The sequence below is a fragment of the Oncorhynchus gorbuscha genome, linkage group LG24, assembly GCF_021184085.1.
Source record: "Oncorhynchus gorbuscha isolate QuinsamMale2020 ecotype Even-year linkage group LG24, OgorEven_v1.0, whole genome shotgun sequence".
NCBI lineage: Eukaryota > Metazoa > Chordata > Actinopteri > Salmoniformes > Salmonidae > Oncorhynchus > Oncorhynchus gorbuscha.
In genome coordinates, this window is record NC_060196.1 from 48670573 (window position 1) to 48686193 (window position 15621).

General features: G+C 42.4%; 1 protein-coding gene across 6 annotated transcripts in view; it reads right to left on the reverse strand.

The window, feature by feature from the left end:
* Positions 1–71: 71 nt before the first annotated feature.
* The window catches only part of LOC124012940 (protein PALS2-like), a 90806-nt gene continuing 75256 nt past the window's right edge, over positions 72–15621 (reverse strand). For 4 of the 6 annotated variants that reach the window (XM_046327021.1, XM_046327018.1, XM_046327020.1 and 1 more), the window contains 9 exons: positions 7510–7662; positions 7158–7385; positions 4129–4260; positions 3725–3821; positions 3329–3397; positions 2960–3121; positions 2509–2711; positions 2221–2349; positions 72–1981 (listed from right to left, as the gene is read on the reverse strand). In XM_046327021.1, the coding sequence (XP_046182977.1) occupies positions 1805–1981; positions 2221–2349; positions 2509–2711; positions 2960–3121; positions 3329–3397; positions 3725–3821; positions 4129–4260; positions 7158–7385; positions 7510–7662 (1350 nt within the window). In that variant the 3' untranslated portion in view covers positions 72–1804. Of the gene's footprint in view, positions 1982–2220; positions 2350–2508; positions 2712–2959; positions 3122–3328; positions 3398–3724; positions 3822–4128; positions 4261–7157; positions 7386–7509; positions 7663–8300; positions 8614–8765; positions 8819–15621 lie in introns of those variants that run through there. The other 2 variants (XM_046327023.1, XM_046327022.1) reach the window with 2 other exon arrangements.

Consider the following 15621-nt stretch of genomic DNA (forward strand, 5'->3'; position numbering starts at 1 on the left):
TTTGATGTCTTCACTATTAGTCTACAATGTAGAAAATAGTACAAATAAAGACAAACCTTTGACTGGTAATGTATATAAACAAAATGTTTATTCAGTTTATGAACATACCACTCACTATCTACAGACAAGATATTCTATAACTCGTTTTGAGATTATGGATTTATCCCAGTTGCTGATACTGTTAGATCTAGTGGTATGGCTTAGTCAGAATGTGTATGTAGATGTATTACCTATAAAACATCAAGTCATAGCATATTGCTATTTGTTAGATTATCATGCTTTTCAGGAGAATATCAATATGGTGCATTCTGCAATTTCACAATTCTACATAGTTGCAATGCTGCCACAAAACTATGCATTCTGTGTTTTTAATAAAATATACTGTATATTTATGAACCATCCAATGTCTCTGAATGGCTTTAAATATTACTGCATTAAAATATAAACTAAAACAACCATTACCCAAAACAAAAAAGGACAACTTTCCAGATGAATTTCAGTTAATTTATTGTAACAATGTATTGCTATTAGAGATGTCTGTTATTGATCACGAGTTGGGAAATCTTTCAGAGTGACCACAGGAAACAGAATGTAGTATTTAGGTTACAGTGCAGGAGGGTTTTGGAGATGTGATACTGGAGGAGAGGACCGTGGGATAGCAACAGATTAAAAAACAACAATAAGCACCTTACAGATTAGGGTAGATGGTGAGTGGTATTCTGATGGTCATGCTGTCGACAACACAGACAGAACACTTCAAAACAGGATGTAGTATTTGTTCAATAGTCAAAAACAACAACTCAAAGCAAAGGATCATGCGAGACAAAAATGTCACTTAGCTAAAAAGATCACCGTAGCAACGAAAGACAGTGAATCCTACGGTACTAAAATAAAAGTACAGACAACTCAGACATGAATGAAACACAGACAGTGTTTTGATCCTGATATTCAATACTACAATGTAAAGTGTAAAGCTTTTTCCCTTCATTCTCTTTGTGGGATGTGTGAGGGTTAGATATTCAGACAATAAGTCCATTTTTCTTAAGTCATAATTTTAAAGAGATAAACACAAACCAATCAAGGGGTAGCCAACTACAGTACATACTACAGGGCACTGTAGGGGATTTTCTTTGGAGTGGGGTGGGAGGTCCTACGACAATCACAAGGGTGGGCTTCACAGGATTTGGACTGAGACACGGTAGTTGTCATGGCAATAACGAGCGCTGTAAACAGGTTTCCTTGGCAACACTGCTCATAGTTCTGGAATATTCCATAGTGTCGTTCTTGAACTTCGTTCTTGAACTGTGTTGATATAACAATAAAAACTCTTTCAAAGCAGTCCTCGGAGAAAAAAAAACAAACATCATTAGTTCTCAGAGGAACAACTACAAAAAAACAAACATCATTAGTTCTCAGAGGAACAACTACAAAAAAACATAACAAATAAATATGGCCGTGATGTTTGGCCTTTATTTTTTTCATGTTTCTGAATTCCACGTTGGTATGAATAGAAAGATATTTCGTAAAAAGTTACAAATATTAAAATAAATAAGAACTATTTGCCTTTGAGTTTCGAGTAGAAAAAATGTGCATTGTGTGCAGGAGAGAGGGGCGAGGCGGTTGGTTTGGGTTTTCCCCGTCAAAGTCCCTGACGAACACCCTTCCTCCTTTCCTTTCCCCTGTCTCTGTGGTCGAACACATACCCGGTCAAGGTGACCGGTCAGTGTCCGGTTGGGGTTCAGTCAGTGTCCGGTCAGTGTCCGGTTGGGGTTCAGTCAGTGTCCGGTCAGTGTCCGGTTGGGGTTCAGTAGACCCAGTTGACGGGGACCCACTGTGGTTCGGAGCAGAGTTTGTCGACGGCAGCCTGTAGCGTTTGGAAGGCGCGGTCCAGGTTGTCGTTGGTGATGGCGAGGTCAAAGTAGTGGTTGTAGGTCCTCTGGATACGAGCACTTTCATCAACAGTCTTCCTCAAATCCACATCCTGACAGGGACAGAGACAGAGGGTGAGTGTGTGTGTCTCTCGGTTTGTGCATTGTCCTGAGAAGCAGTGGCTAACAAGCATAGTACACTATGTCAGTGTGTGTTCTAGCGATAGAATGTTCCATAAAAAAACTACAGAACACCCTAAAATCACATAACAATGGAATGATACCAGAAAGCAACGTGAAAATACACTGGGATTAAGCGGCTCAGTGTCTATGTCCAGGAAAAGGTCCTGACCGTGAGTTGTTTGGTGGTGATTCCGGCGTCCACCGTAGCTTTGTGCATGGCCTTGAGCGTCTCAAACTCTGGTGCTGCGATGAACACCACATACGGCATGAACTCTGCTGTCTTTAGTACCTTCAGAGCCTACTGTCCAGACAGAGAGAGGGTCAGTGAACCAGCTAGAGATGACAGACACAGACAGACAGACCATGTAGAGTATCTCATACTGGGATTCTACCCTGTTCTTTTTTTGTTGTGCTTTTTAAATGCACTTGAAATAGTTTTATATGATTTGATTGTGACCTGTGGGTTGACGTCCAGGATGCAGGTGCGCCCCGTGTCCACCACCTCGTGGATGGAGTCCATCTTGGTTCCGTAGAGGTTCCCGTCGTACTCGCCGTGCTCTAGGTAGCCGCCCGCCTTCACGTCTGCCTCCATCTCCGTCCGCGTCACAAACCGGTATGACTTACCGTCCAGCTCATCGTCACGGGGACGCCGGGAGGTGACTGAGGAAGGAGCGGGAGGAGAGACAAGAAGAGAAAAGGGGTTAGAGAGAAGAGAAAGGGATGTGGGAGAGAGATGGAGAAAGAATGAACAGGAACATAAGAAGAACAGTGGAGCAAAGGGGAAGATCAAGAGACAAACTGACTTAAAGCAGCCAAATGAAACGAAAGGGGTTCTGTCTGATCAGACAGTGGTCCATTAGGTTCTGGATGAGGGTTCTAAAATAGAAAGGTATGGGTTCTAGACTCACAGGGTATGGTAGTTCCGAAGCATGTTGGGTTAAGGACCACCAGTCGGTTCTTGAGGCTGCGTCGGCCCACCCCCTGGGCTCCAATCAGAACTAGAGTCTTCCTCTGGAATGGGGGCATCTTGGCCACCTCCTCATAGATTTGCAGCTCGTGCCTGTCAAACTCTGCTCTCAGCCAATCAGAGAGGGACACACAAGAGTGAGCCAATCACAGAGAAGAATGTAGTGTAGTCAATAAAAGAAGGAAATGGGGATGTAAAATGCTGATTAGTAAATGGGGGAGCTACACAGTCAGGAAGCCCCAGCACAAAACCAATTAGAAGAATGAGCCATGACAGAATCAGCCAATGAGAGACGAGTATGAATGCTCACCTGCATTCCTGGCTGTTAAGTACATCATCTTTTTCTTCTTCTTTCCAGTTATCGTACCACACAGGATCCCTGTTGCATACACATATTCACATATCAATACAGGTGCAAGCGTCTTCCCTGTCTGTCTTCTGCATCCGAAGGCCAGAAGGGGGCACCATAACCCATTCTATGGAGCGCTACTGAATAATTATCTCATGACCTCATTGCCCTCAGCCTGGCAAGCAAGGCGGCCTCACCTGGCAGACCAACTAAACATTTCAAAGTAAGTGCTCTCCACTGATTCAAATCCAAGCAGTCACTGGCTACATTATGTAAAAGGTCCCCTCAAAGTTGCCAGTCAGCTCAGTATAGCTCATCTAGCTGAAAATGGAGCTAGGAGGCAAAGTCAAGCCGTACCTGAGCCATCAAAATCTCTTGGGACGAAGGCTTTCCTCTTCTCCTCCAGGAACTGACTAGGGATCAGTCCAGTGGCTCCACCAACCACATGACATGCCTATCACAGGAGAGCACACCAGACGTTAAAAAAAACTGTATTACCCAACCAGTAAACAACCAGTAGAAAACCAGTAGAAGTTACAACCCAATATAAAACCAGTAGAAACCTGTAGAAGTTACAAACCAATATAAAACCAGTAGAAACCTGTAGAAGTTACAAACCAATATAAAACCAGTAGAAGATACAAACCAATATTAAACCAGTAGAAGTTACAAACCAATATTAAACCAGTAGAAGTACAAACTAATATTAAACCAGTAGAAAAAAAATATGTATTGTTGTTATTGAGGACCACCACCATCACCTGCCACCAGTTGGGGTCCTCCCTGTTGACGATCTGAAGGAGGTCCCCCCTCTTGAAGCCAATCCCCGCCTCTCGGCAGGGGATCAGATGGTCATTTGCTGGATCGTAGTCAAAGTGGGGTTGTACGTACACCTGAGAAAAGGGAGGTTTGATGTTAATCAAAGGTGATTCGACAACCAAACTATAACTATATGCAGTCAAAATAGTGCTTTTCTACACACAACAGCTAGGTAGATAAGGTTAGTGTTTTACTACACACAACAGCTAGATAGATAAGGTTAGTGTTTTACTACACACAACAGCTAGATAGATAAGGTTAGTGTTTTACTACACACAACAGCTAGATAGATAAGGTTAGTGTTTTACTACACACAACAGCTAGATAGATAAGGTTAGTGTAAGGATTAGTGTTTTACTACACACAACAGCTAGATAGATAAGGTTAGTGTAAGGATTAGTGTTTTACTACACACAACAGCTAGATAGATAAGGTTAGTGTAAGGATTAGTGTTTTACTACACACAACAGCTAGATAGATAAGGTTAGTGTAAGGATTAGTGTTTTACTACACACAACAGCTAGATAGATAAGGTTAGTGTTTAAGGATTAGTGTTTTACTACACACAACAGCTAGATAGATAAGGTTAGTGTTTTACTACACACAACAGCTAGGTAGATAAGGTTAGTGTTTTACTACACACAACAGCTAGATAGATAAGGTTAGTGTAGATAAGGTTAGTGTTTTACTACACACAACAGCTAGATAGATAAGGTTAGTGTAAGGATTAGTGTTTTACTACACACAACAGCTAGATAGATAAGGTTAGTGTAAGGATTAGTGTTTTACTACACACAACAGCTAGATAGATAAGGTTAGTGTAAGGATTAGTGTTTTACTACACACAACAGCTAGGTAGATAAGGTTAAAGGTTAGTGTTTTACTACACACAACAGCTAGATAGATAAGGTTAGTGTTTTACTACACACAACAGCTAGGTAGATAAGGTTAGTGTAAGGATTAGTGTTTTACTACACACAACAGCTAGATAGATAAGGTTAGTGTTTTACTTCACACAACAGCTAGGTAGATAAGTTAGTTTTACTACACACAACAGCTAGATAGATAAGGTTAGTGTAGTGTTTTACTACACACAACAGCTAGATAGATAAGGTTAGTGTAAGGATTAGTGTTTTACTACACACAACAGCTAGATAGATAAGGTTAGTGTAAGGATTAGTGTTTTACTACACACAACAGCTAGATAGATAAGGTTAGTGGAAGGATTAGTGTTTTACTACACACAACAGCTAGGTAGATAAGGTTAGTGTAAGGATTAGTGTTTTACTACACACAACAGCTAGATAGATAATGTTAGTGTAAGGATTAGTGTTTTACTACACAGAACAGCTAGATAGATAAGGTTAGTGTAAATCAAATCAAATTTATTTATATAGCCCTTCGTACATCAGCTGATATCTCAAAGTGCTGTACAGAAACCCAGCCTAAAACCCCAAACAGCAAACAATGCAGGTGTAAAAGCAAGGATTAGTGTTTTACTACACACAACAGCTAGATAGATAGATAAGGTTAGTGTAAGGATTAGTGTTTTACTACACACAACAGCTAGGTAGATAAGGTTAGTGTAAGGATTAGTGTTTTACTACACACAACAGCTAGGTAGATAAGGTTAGTGTAAGGATTAGTGTTTTACTACACACAATACAGCTAGGTAGATAAGGTTAGTGTAAGGATTAGTGTTTTACTACACACAATAGCTAGGTAGATAAGGTTAGTGTTTTACTACACACAACAGCTAGATAGATAAGGTTAGTGGAAGGATTAGTGTTTTACTACACACAACAGCTAGGTAGATAAGGTTAGTGTAAGGATTAGTGTTTTGAAGTGTTAGAGAAGTTTGGGTACAAAGCAGCACTAAGTGCATATTTATACTGTACACACACACACACACACACACACACACACACACACACACACACACACACACACACACACACACACGTATTTGCCAAGAGAGGTGCATGGTCTGGGCACTGTCAGCTTACACTGGCAGCCAGACAGAAACTCTCAAACAAGATCTGGACTGGATGTGTGTGTGTGACATTTGAGATAGTGTGTGTGAGTATGTACAGTGTTGGCGTGTGGGTCTGTTCAGTAAGAGCATGCATGCATGTGTGTGTGTGTGCGCATATGTGTCAGTAGGTGTGTGTGTCAGTTGGTGTGTGATAGTGTGTCAGTTGGCGTGCGTGTGTGTGTGCTTGTTTGCACTACTTGTAGAGCAGGTGTCGGGATAGATGTGAGTGTGTGTACAGCGCATATGTGTGTGTGAGCATGCATGCCAGAGTACAGTAGTTGTTTCATGTGTGTGTGTGTGTGTGTTTTTCTGTGTGTCTGGGTCTATGTGCATGCCGGCGTACAAGCGTGTGTGTGCCTGTACGTGTCTACATTTGTGTGTGTGTGTGTGTGTGTGTCTCCCTGGCCCAGATATCATGTGAAGGGTTATTAATAGGGCTCTCAGCCAGGGTTCAGATTCCAGAGCAGGGCATTCTGGGACAGCCCCAGGACTCACTTCACTACCAGTCCACCACCAAACATCTGCAGCTGTTACACAGCCAAACAGGAGCAGTCTGTGAGTGTGTGTGGACTTGCGTGATTGTATCCATTCATGTGTGTGTGTGAGTGTGAGAGAGAGAACGAGAGAAAAAGAGAGAGAGAGAAAGAGAGAGCGAGAGCATGAATGCTTGAGTTGTGAGAGGGCACAAGTGTACGTCCATGTGTGTGTCCCTGCATGTGCTGTGTTTGTATGAGCATGTGTGTGTCCCTGCATGTGCTGTGTTTGTATGAGCATGTGTGTGTCCCTGCATGTGCTGTGTTTGTATGAGCATGTGTGTGTCCCTGCATGTGCTGTGTTTGTATGAGCATGTGTGTGTCCCTGCATGTGCTGTGTTTGTATGAGCATGTGTGTGTCCCTGCATGTGCTGTGTTTGTATGAGCATGTGTGTGTGTGTACCTGTGGTGGGGCGGGTGCATCTCTATAACTAGGCAGTATCTTCAGAGTGATTCCTCCGCTGCAGTCCTTCAGCATCTCCTGCAGCTCAGTGGGGTTGTTCCCTACGTCCCGCCCATTCACTTCCTTTATGATGTCACCCACGTGCAGCAGACCCTGCCTGTCAATCATTCCTCCGTGGAGGATCCTAGCGATGACCAGCTCCTCCTTCTCCACTCTGAACGTCACTCCCTGAGAGAGGGAAGGAGCAGATAGATGGTCAATGAAATCCTTGCAGAGATGCAGAAACGCACACGCACACACACACTCTTCATCTCACTCCCTCTTGATCTCTCCCACACTCACACTCGCTCACCAGTGGTTCTCCAGCCTTCTTGCGGATGCCGATCATGCGTACAGCATCGGCCTGCATGAGAGAACTGTTCCCCAGCTCCTCATTAAACAGCTCCGCTGGGGGCACGGCCTCATAGCACTTAGAGGCTACCATGTCGTGGGCCTCAAGGAGCGACTGAGAGGGAGAGAGAGATGGGGAGAGGGGGATAGAAAGGGATGGAGAGATAGAGGGATGGAGAGAGGGGGTAAGGAGAGATGAGAGAGGGATGGAGAGAGAGGGATGGAGAGAGAGGGATGGAGAGATGAGGAGAGGGGGTAAGGAGAGATGAGGAGAGGGGGTAAGGAGAGATGAGGAGAGGGGGTAAGGAGAGATGAGGAGAGGGGGTAAGGAGAGATGAGAGAGGGGGTAAGGAGAGATGAGAGAGGGGTAAGGAGAGATGAGAGAGGGGGTAAGGAGAGATGAGAGAGGGGGTAAGGAGAGATGAGAGAGGGGGTATGGAGAGATGAGAGAGGGGTATGGAGAGATGAGAGAGGGGGTATGGAGAGATGAGAGAGGGGTATGGAGAGATGAGAGAGGGGGAGAAAGGGTGATGGAGAAATGGAGAGAGCGGTAGAGAGAGAAGTGTAAAGATATAGAGAGGGGGATGGAGAGATGGAGATAAGAGGGAGAGAAAGGAATTAGCAGAAGGGAAGGAGGAGAAACATAAGGATGAGAAGGAAGTAAAATGGGAAGAGAAGAGAAACATTTGTCACATTGTAACAGTTTTGACTTGAGGTTATTATTTATAGGGGGGCCAGGTAGGTTGTGCCTACCAGAGAAAACATTGGTTTCTCCTTTTGGTTTGGGAGGGAACGAGTCCCATCTGGTCCGTCAAGTCTACACCAATACAAAGGACTTATGTAAAAGTCAGGATGGAAATAAACTTTTCATAAACCCTTAAAACATTAGAAAGAACTTCCAAAACAACTATATTATTTTGCCTGGGTTGTATAAGCAACACCAATGATTACACACACACACATAATAATATCACAATGTCCTGTACCTCGGGCCTAAAAAGAGTCCAGCCCGGTAAAGGAGTTCGGTGAACTCAAGTGACTTTTGTCACGCAATGTTTGTCCGTTCATTCAGTGTAGCGTAAACCCAGTATTAAACATAGCATCAATATAACAATTATTTTACCACAGAACTTTAAAGCGTATCAACTCTTACTAAGTCCTCAACTACAACTAACTACATAAATCACAGTATACCTCACATCAAAACAAATGAAATACCGTATACAAAAAGGTTGTAGTAAGTCGGTCAGTCAGACAATCCAATCCGCCAATAGATCTCCAGCGGAGAAAAGCCACGAAGAACGGAGAGGTGTAGTCCACGGACGCAAAGAGTGGATCCGATCCTAGGTAAACTCTCTTAGGCTACAAAACAAACGGAATAGAGAAGCTTCGGAACTGAGGGTTGAACACATCCTCATTCACGTCTCCGTCACAACCCCACTTTTGCGCAGCTGATGCTGGCTATTTAATTTGGAATTAAAGGGAAAGCGTCCTATTGGAAGGAGCTGCACTGAGACGGTTCAGAAAATTCAGGGCCGTCACAACATGCACCGAATACAACAGGTGTAGTAGACTTACAGTGAAATGCTTACTTTGAAAAATGTGTTAAGTAAAAAATTGATAAGTGAAAAAAATAAGAAAGAAAAGTAACAACTAATTAAAGAGCAGCAGTAAAATAACAATACCGAGGCTATATACAGGGGGTACCTGTACAGAGTCAATGTGCAGGGGCACCGGTTAGTCGAGGTAATTGAGGTAATATGTACATGTAGGATGAGTGGAATCCACAGTAGGGGAAACAGGTTGTTATTGTTGATGAAGCAGAGCTGAGAAGCATCAAGGTTAAAAATGGCAGTACATATGCTGCTGTTCTATCACACATGCAATGATGTCAGAGGAAAAAGAATCTGGGGCCCTTGTTTCCAGTCTTTGTTGTTGTAATATCACAAACGGACGTGGAAATTTGACTATTAACAGGGATGCAAACTGGTGAGGGCCCAAATATGTGCTTGTGTTGTCACAATACCAACATTTGACTAAAGATGCGACACCAGGCAAAGAATAACGGTATTGAGTAGTAGGCCTCTCTTTGCTGTTCTTCCCGTGCCATCCAAATTTGTGAATAGCCTATTGGTCAAGTTACCAGGTTGTTAGCTAGCTAGGTAACATGACTAAACAAGGTTGTTTGCTATCTAACCACCGATTAGCGGCCTGCGAGTGGTTTATGAAATGATATAAATGCGTATGAATTGTGGTGCGAAAAGGAAAGGTAGCTCCGGTAATACGGTGCATAACTTTTGAATGTTTTGTGGGCAAAAGATACGCAGTTTTCAGCGATGTAGAGGTGCAAGCATGACTGTCACTGTGCTCTGTTATGGCACTGATTCAGAGGGGTTGGCTTAAGACATGAAATGAAGACATTTCAGTTTTCAACTGACTAGGTATCCCATTTTCCCTTCCCTCAGAGGCTGTGTGACAGCGAAGTCAAACTGCCCTGTGCTCTTGGTTCTAACAGGCTGCTAGCTGCTCCAATAATTAGAAGCAAAGGCAACAACAGAAGACTCATAAGTGTCTTCACACCCAGCTCCTCATCACGGCTGAAATAACTGGCGGAGAAAAAGGGGAGACAAGCAGGTGACAGCTAGTAGGGGACGCGGCTGGCTGAGCACAGCTGTCACGTGATATTGGATGAAGCACTCATTCTGATATGACATATCTGACATCAAGCTCTGAACTCTGTTTGATATCAGATCAAATGTTATTCATCACATGCTTCATAAACAGTAGGGGTAGACTATCAGTGAAATTCTTACTTATGGGCCCTTCCTAACTGAAATAACAGAAATAATAGAAAAATAATAATAAATACACAATTAGTAAAGATAACATGGCTATATACAGGGAGTACCAGTACCAAGTCCATGTGCAGGGGTACGAGGTCATTAAGGTAGATATGTACATACAGTATAACTAGGAATAAGTGACTCATAATATACAGTAGCAGAAGCAGTCTGACTGAGCAGCAGCAGGCCCGTAATCATTCATTCAAACAGCACTTTTGTGCGTTTTGCCAGCAGCTCTTCGCAAGCACAGCGCTGTTTATGACTTCAAGCCTATCAGCCTAATGGCTGGTGTAACCCAATGTGAAATGGCTAGCTAGTTAGCTGGGTGTGCGCTAATACTGTTTCAAACGTCACTCGCTTTTAGATTTGGAGTAGTTATTCCCCTTGTGTTGCAAGGGCCGTGGCTTTTGTGGAGTGATGGGTCACGATGCTTTGAGTGTGTCTGTTGTCGATGTGGTCCTGGTTCGAGCCCAGGGAGGGGCGAGGAGGGGGACGGAAGCTATACTGTTACACTGGCAATACTATAGTGCCTATAAGAACATCCAATAGTCAAAGGTATATGAAATACAAATGGTATAGAGAGAAATAGTCCTATAAATACTATATTAACTACAACCTAAAACCTCTTACCTTGGAATATTTAAGTCTCATGTTAAAAGTAACCACCAACTTTCATATGATCTCATGTTCTGAGCAAGGAACTTAAACGTTAGCTTTCTTACATGGCACATATTACTTTCTTCTCCAACACTTAGTTTTTGCATTATTTAAACCAAATTGAACATGTTTCATTATTCATTTGAGGCTAAATTGATTTTATTGATGCTTTATATTAAGTTTAAATAAGTGTTAATTCAGTATTATTGTAATTGTCATTATTACAAATAAAAACTTTTTTTTTTTTTTTTTTTTTTTTTTTAAATCATCCGATTAATCAGTATCGGATTTTTTGGTCCTCCAATAATCGGTATCGGCGTTGAAAAATCAGAATCGGTCGACCTCTACTCTGGACGGTTCTGGCTTAGAATATGTGGACAACTACAAATACCTAGGTGTCTGGTTAGACTGTAAACTATCCTTCCAGACTCACATTAAGCATCTCCAATCTAAAGTAAAATCTGGAATCGGCTTCCTATTTCGCCATGTCATTTATAAAATAGCCTCCAACACTCTACTCGGTGCTTTGGTGACTCAGCGTTTGTCACCAAAGCACCGTATATACTACCCACCACTGCGACCTGTATGCTTTCGTTGACTGGTCCTCGCTACATATTCGTCACCAAACCCACTGGCTCCAGGTCAGCTATAAGTCTTTGCTAGGTAAAGCTCCGCCTTATTTCAGCTCACTTGTCACCATAGCAACACCCACCCGTAGCATGCTCTCCAGCAGGTATATCTCACTGGTCATCCCCAAAGCCAAAACCTACTTTGGCCGCCGTTCCTTCCATTTCTCTGCTGCCAATGACTGGAACGAAATTGCAAAAATCACTGAAGTTGGAGACATATCTCCCTCACTAACTTTAAGCATCAGCTATATGAGCAGCTTACCGATTGCTGCAGCTGTACACAGCCCATCTGTACACAGCCCATCTGTAAATAGCCCATCTGTAAATAGCCCATCTGTCACGATCGTCGTATTGAGGTGACCAAAGCGCAGCGTGGTGTGAATACATACTTTTAATTATAGATGAAAAACAAAGTACACAAAACAAACAAACTAACCAGACGAACGTGACCGCTATAGAAACTGAGTGCTAACATGCAACATCACATAGACAATAACCCACGAACCACAATACAACACAGGCTACCTAAATATGGTTCCCAATCAGAGACAACGACAAACACCTGCCACTGATTGAGAACCATATCAGGTCAAAACACATTGAAACAGACTAACTAGACATGCAACATAGAATGCCCACTCATATCACACCCTGACCAAACAAAACATAGAAACAAACAATGCAAATAATGATCAGAGTGTGACACCATCCAACTACCTACCTCATCCCCATTTTGTTTTTATTTACTTTTTTGCACACCAGTATTTCTACTTTCACATCATAATCTACACATCTATCACTCCAGTGTTATTTTGCTAAATTGTAATTACTTCGCTACTATGGGCCATTTATTGCCTTACCTCCTTACTCCATTTGCACACCCTGTATACAGATGTTTCTATTGTGTTGTTGACTGTACTTTTGTTTATCCCTTGTGTAACTCTGTGTTGTTGTTTTTTGTTGCACTGCTTTGCTTTATCTTGGCTAGGTCACAGTTGTAAATGAGAACTTGTTCTCAATTGGCCTACCTGGTTAAATAAAGGTGAAAAAAATATATAATAATAATAATAATTCAATTGATTGGACATGATTTGGAAAGGCACAGTTGGAAAGGCAAAGTCCCACAGTTGACAATGCACGTCAGAGCAAAAACCAAGCCATGACGTCAAAGGAATGGTCCGTAGAGCTCCGAGACAGGATGATGTCGAGGCACAGATCTGGGAACGGTACCAAAACTTTCTTCAGCATTGAAGGTCCACAAGAACACAGTGGCCTCCATAATTCTTAAATGGAAAAAGTTTGGAACCACCAAGACTCTTCTTAGAGCTGGCCGCCTGGCTAAACTGAACAATCGGGGGAGAAGGACCTTGGTCAGGGAGGTGACCAAGAACCCGAAGGTCACTCTGACAGAGCTCAATATTTTATCTGTGGAGATGGGACAACCTTCCAGAAGGACAACCATCTTTGCAGCACTCCACCAATCAGGCCTTTATTGTAGAGTGGCCAAATGGAAGCCACTCCTCAATAAAAGGCACATGACAGCCCACTTGGAGTTTGTCAAAAGGCACGTAAAGGACTCTCAGACCATGAGAAACAAGATTATTGATGAAAACCTGCTCCAGAGAGCTCAGGACCTCAGACTGGGGTGAAGGTTCACCTTCAAACAGCCTGAAAATATTTGTGCAGCGACGCTCCCCATCCAACCTGACAGAGCTTGAGAGGATCTGCAAAGAAGAATGGGAGAAACTACCCAAATACAGGTGTGGCAAGCTTGTAGTGTCATACCCAAGAAGACTCAATAATGTAATCACTGCCAAATGTGCTTCAACAAAGTACTGAGTAAAGGGTCTGAATACTTATGTAAATATTATATTTCATTTTTTGTATTTTTTATAAATTTGCAAAAATATCGAAAATCTTTTTTTGCTTTGTCATTATGGGTTATTATGTGTAGATTCCTGAGAAAAAAATACAATTTAATACATTTTAGATTAAGCCTGTAACGTAACAGAATATGGAAAACGTGAAGGGGCTGAGTACTTTCCGAATACACTGTACGTACTGTGGGGACGACGTTGTTGATGCACTTATTAATGAAGCCGGTGACTGATATGGTAAACTCCTCAATACCATTGGATGAATCCCGGAACATATTCCAGTCTGTAATAGCGAAACAGTCCTATAGATTAGCATCCGCTTCATCGGACCATTTACATATTGCGTGCGTAACTGGTACTTCCTGTTTTGAGTTTTTGCTTGTAAGCAGGAATCAGGAGGATATAACGTGTAGGGGTGAATTCTGTGCTCAGTCAATGGTTTCGATATGAAAAACAGACCCCCTTTCCAGCCACAAACTTTTTTCTTCGGATCTACACGATTCACGTGGATGGACTATTGAGATCAAAATGGCGAATATCACCGAAAAGCAAAGGGTTTGCATCCCTGATGAAGGATTCCAGATTTAAGCTCACTGTCAAGTAATCACTTTCCCCATCTCCCTGTCACAGTCTCTCTCTCGCGCTCCAGCTTCTCTCTCAGTAGGTCATCAAAGTCTTATCTTTGAACTGATAGTATGCATGCATTGAAGCAAAGATATTCCCTACTCAAAGATATAAATCCTATTGGTCCATACTCTGAAAAGCCCTGTTAGTCCTCTGATAGGTCCATGGATGTAGGAGGTCAGTATTCTAGGGGAGGTTTTGATCCTTTCATAACAGGAGTTGAGATGAATACATGTATAGAATCGTTTCTGTACTAAAATAGAACCATCAACATTGAAAAACATCATACAATGTTCAGCACATCTTTTGCCCAAGGGTTAGGACTGTCCCAGACCAAAAAACATCTTAGTTGGCCGAAAGTCATCTGTACTTTCGACCAATCAATTGGGCAACATTTGTTTACGTGTATTTTTCCATATATAGACACACCTTGTGTGTTTAAATAAAATTAGCTATATGCATTGAGCTTGTCTGATGCTTTAAGATTACTATTTGATGAAATAACATACAAATGACTCAAGAGGGAGCCAGAGATCTAGATAACCAGAAGAAAAAAACCTTAATCTGACCATCCTCCTCTCGATCCTGCTGGCTTTCGCAAATTCTGCAGTTACTCTCCTGAAGTTGCCGGTAATAGGAGAGGAGTTGGCAACCTTTCTCATGTGGAATGCCAATTTATCTGACCGTGATTTTCATATGCACATTTTCATGGAAATGTTTCATTTAATTTAGGAAAACATCTTCGTATTTCAAAATCATTGTCATGTGCTTAATGAAAATTATCTCCAAATCTAAAATAAAATCATACCAACATAAAAAGTAACTTCTATTTGAATTGCCAACTATGTAAAAATAGCCTACATAAAGCCAACAAACATTGCAGGTAGAAAATATTCTGATTGGCCTCCCGAGTGGCGCAGTGGTCTAAGGCACTGCATCACAGTGCTAACTGTGCCACTAGAGATCCTGGTTTGGGTCCAGGCTCTGTCACAGCCGGCCGAGACCAGGAGACCCATGGGGCGGTGCAAAATTGGCCTTGTGTCAAGAAGCAGTGTGGCTTGGTTGGGTTGCGTTTCGGAGGACGCACGGCTCTCGACCTTTACCTCTCCCGAGTCCGTGCAGGAGTTGCAGCCATGAGACAAGACTGTAGCTACCAATTGGATACAATGGAATTGGGGAGAAAAATGGGTAAAAAAAATAAGACTAAATAATAATTAAAGAATATCCTGATCAAAATAAATATCCTATAAATCACATTGGCTATGCCTGGCCTGTCTGCAATGAACTTGAAACGTGTCAACTACCAAATTGGGTCAGGCTTGAGCTAGCAAACATGCAGCATTGTATAAAATATTCTGGGTCCTCAGAGGTTCCTGTAGCAGTGAGCTCGGGACAGACACAGCTGTAGGCTATTTGATCAAGGGATACGAGGTCCTCAGGTAGG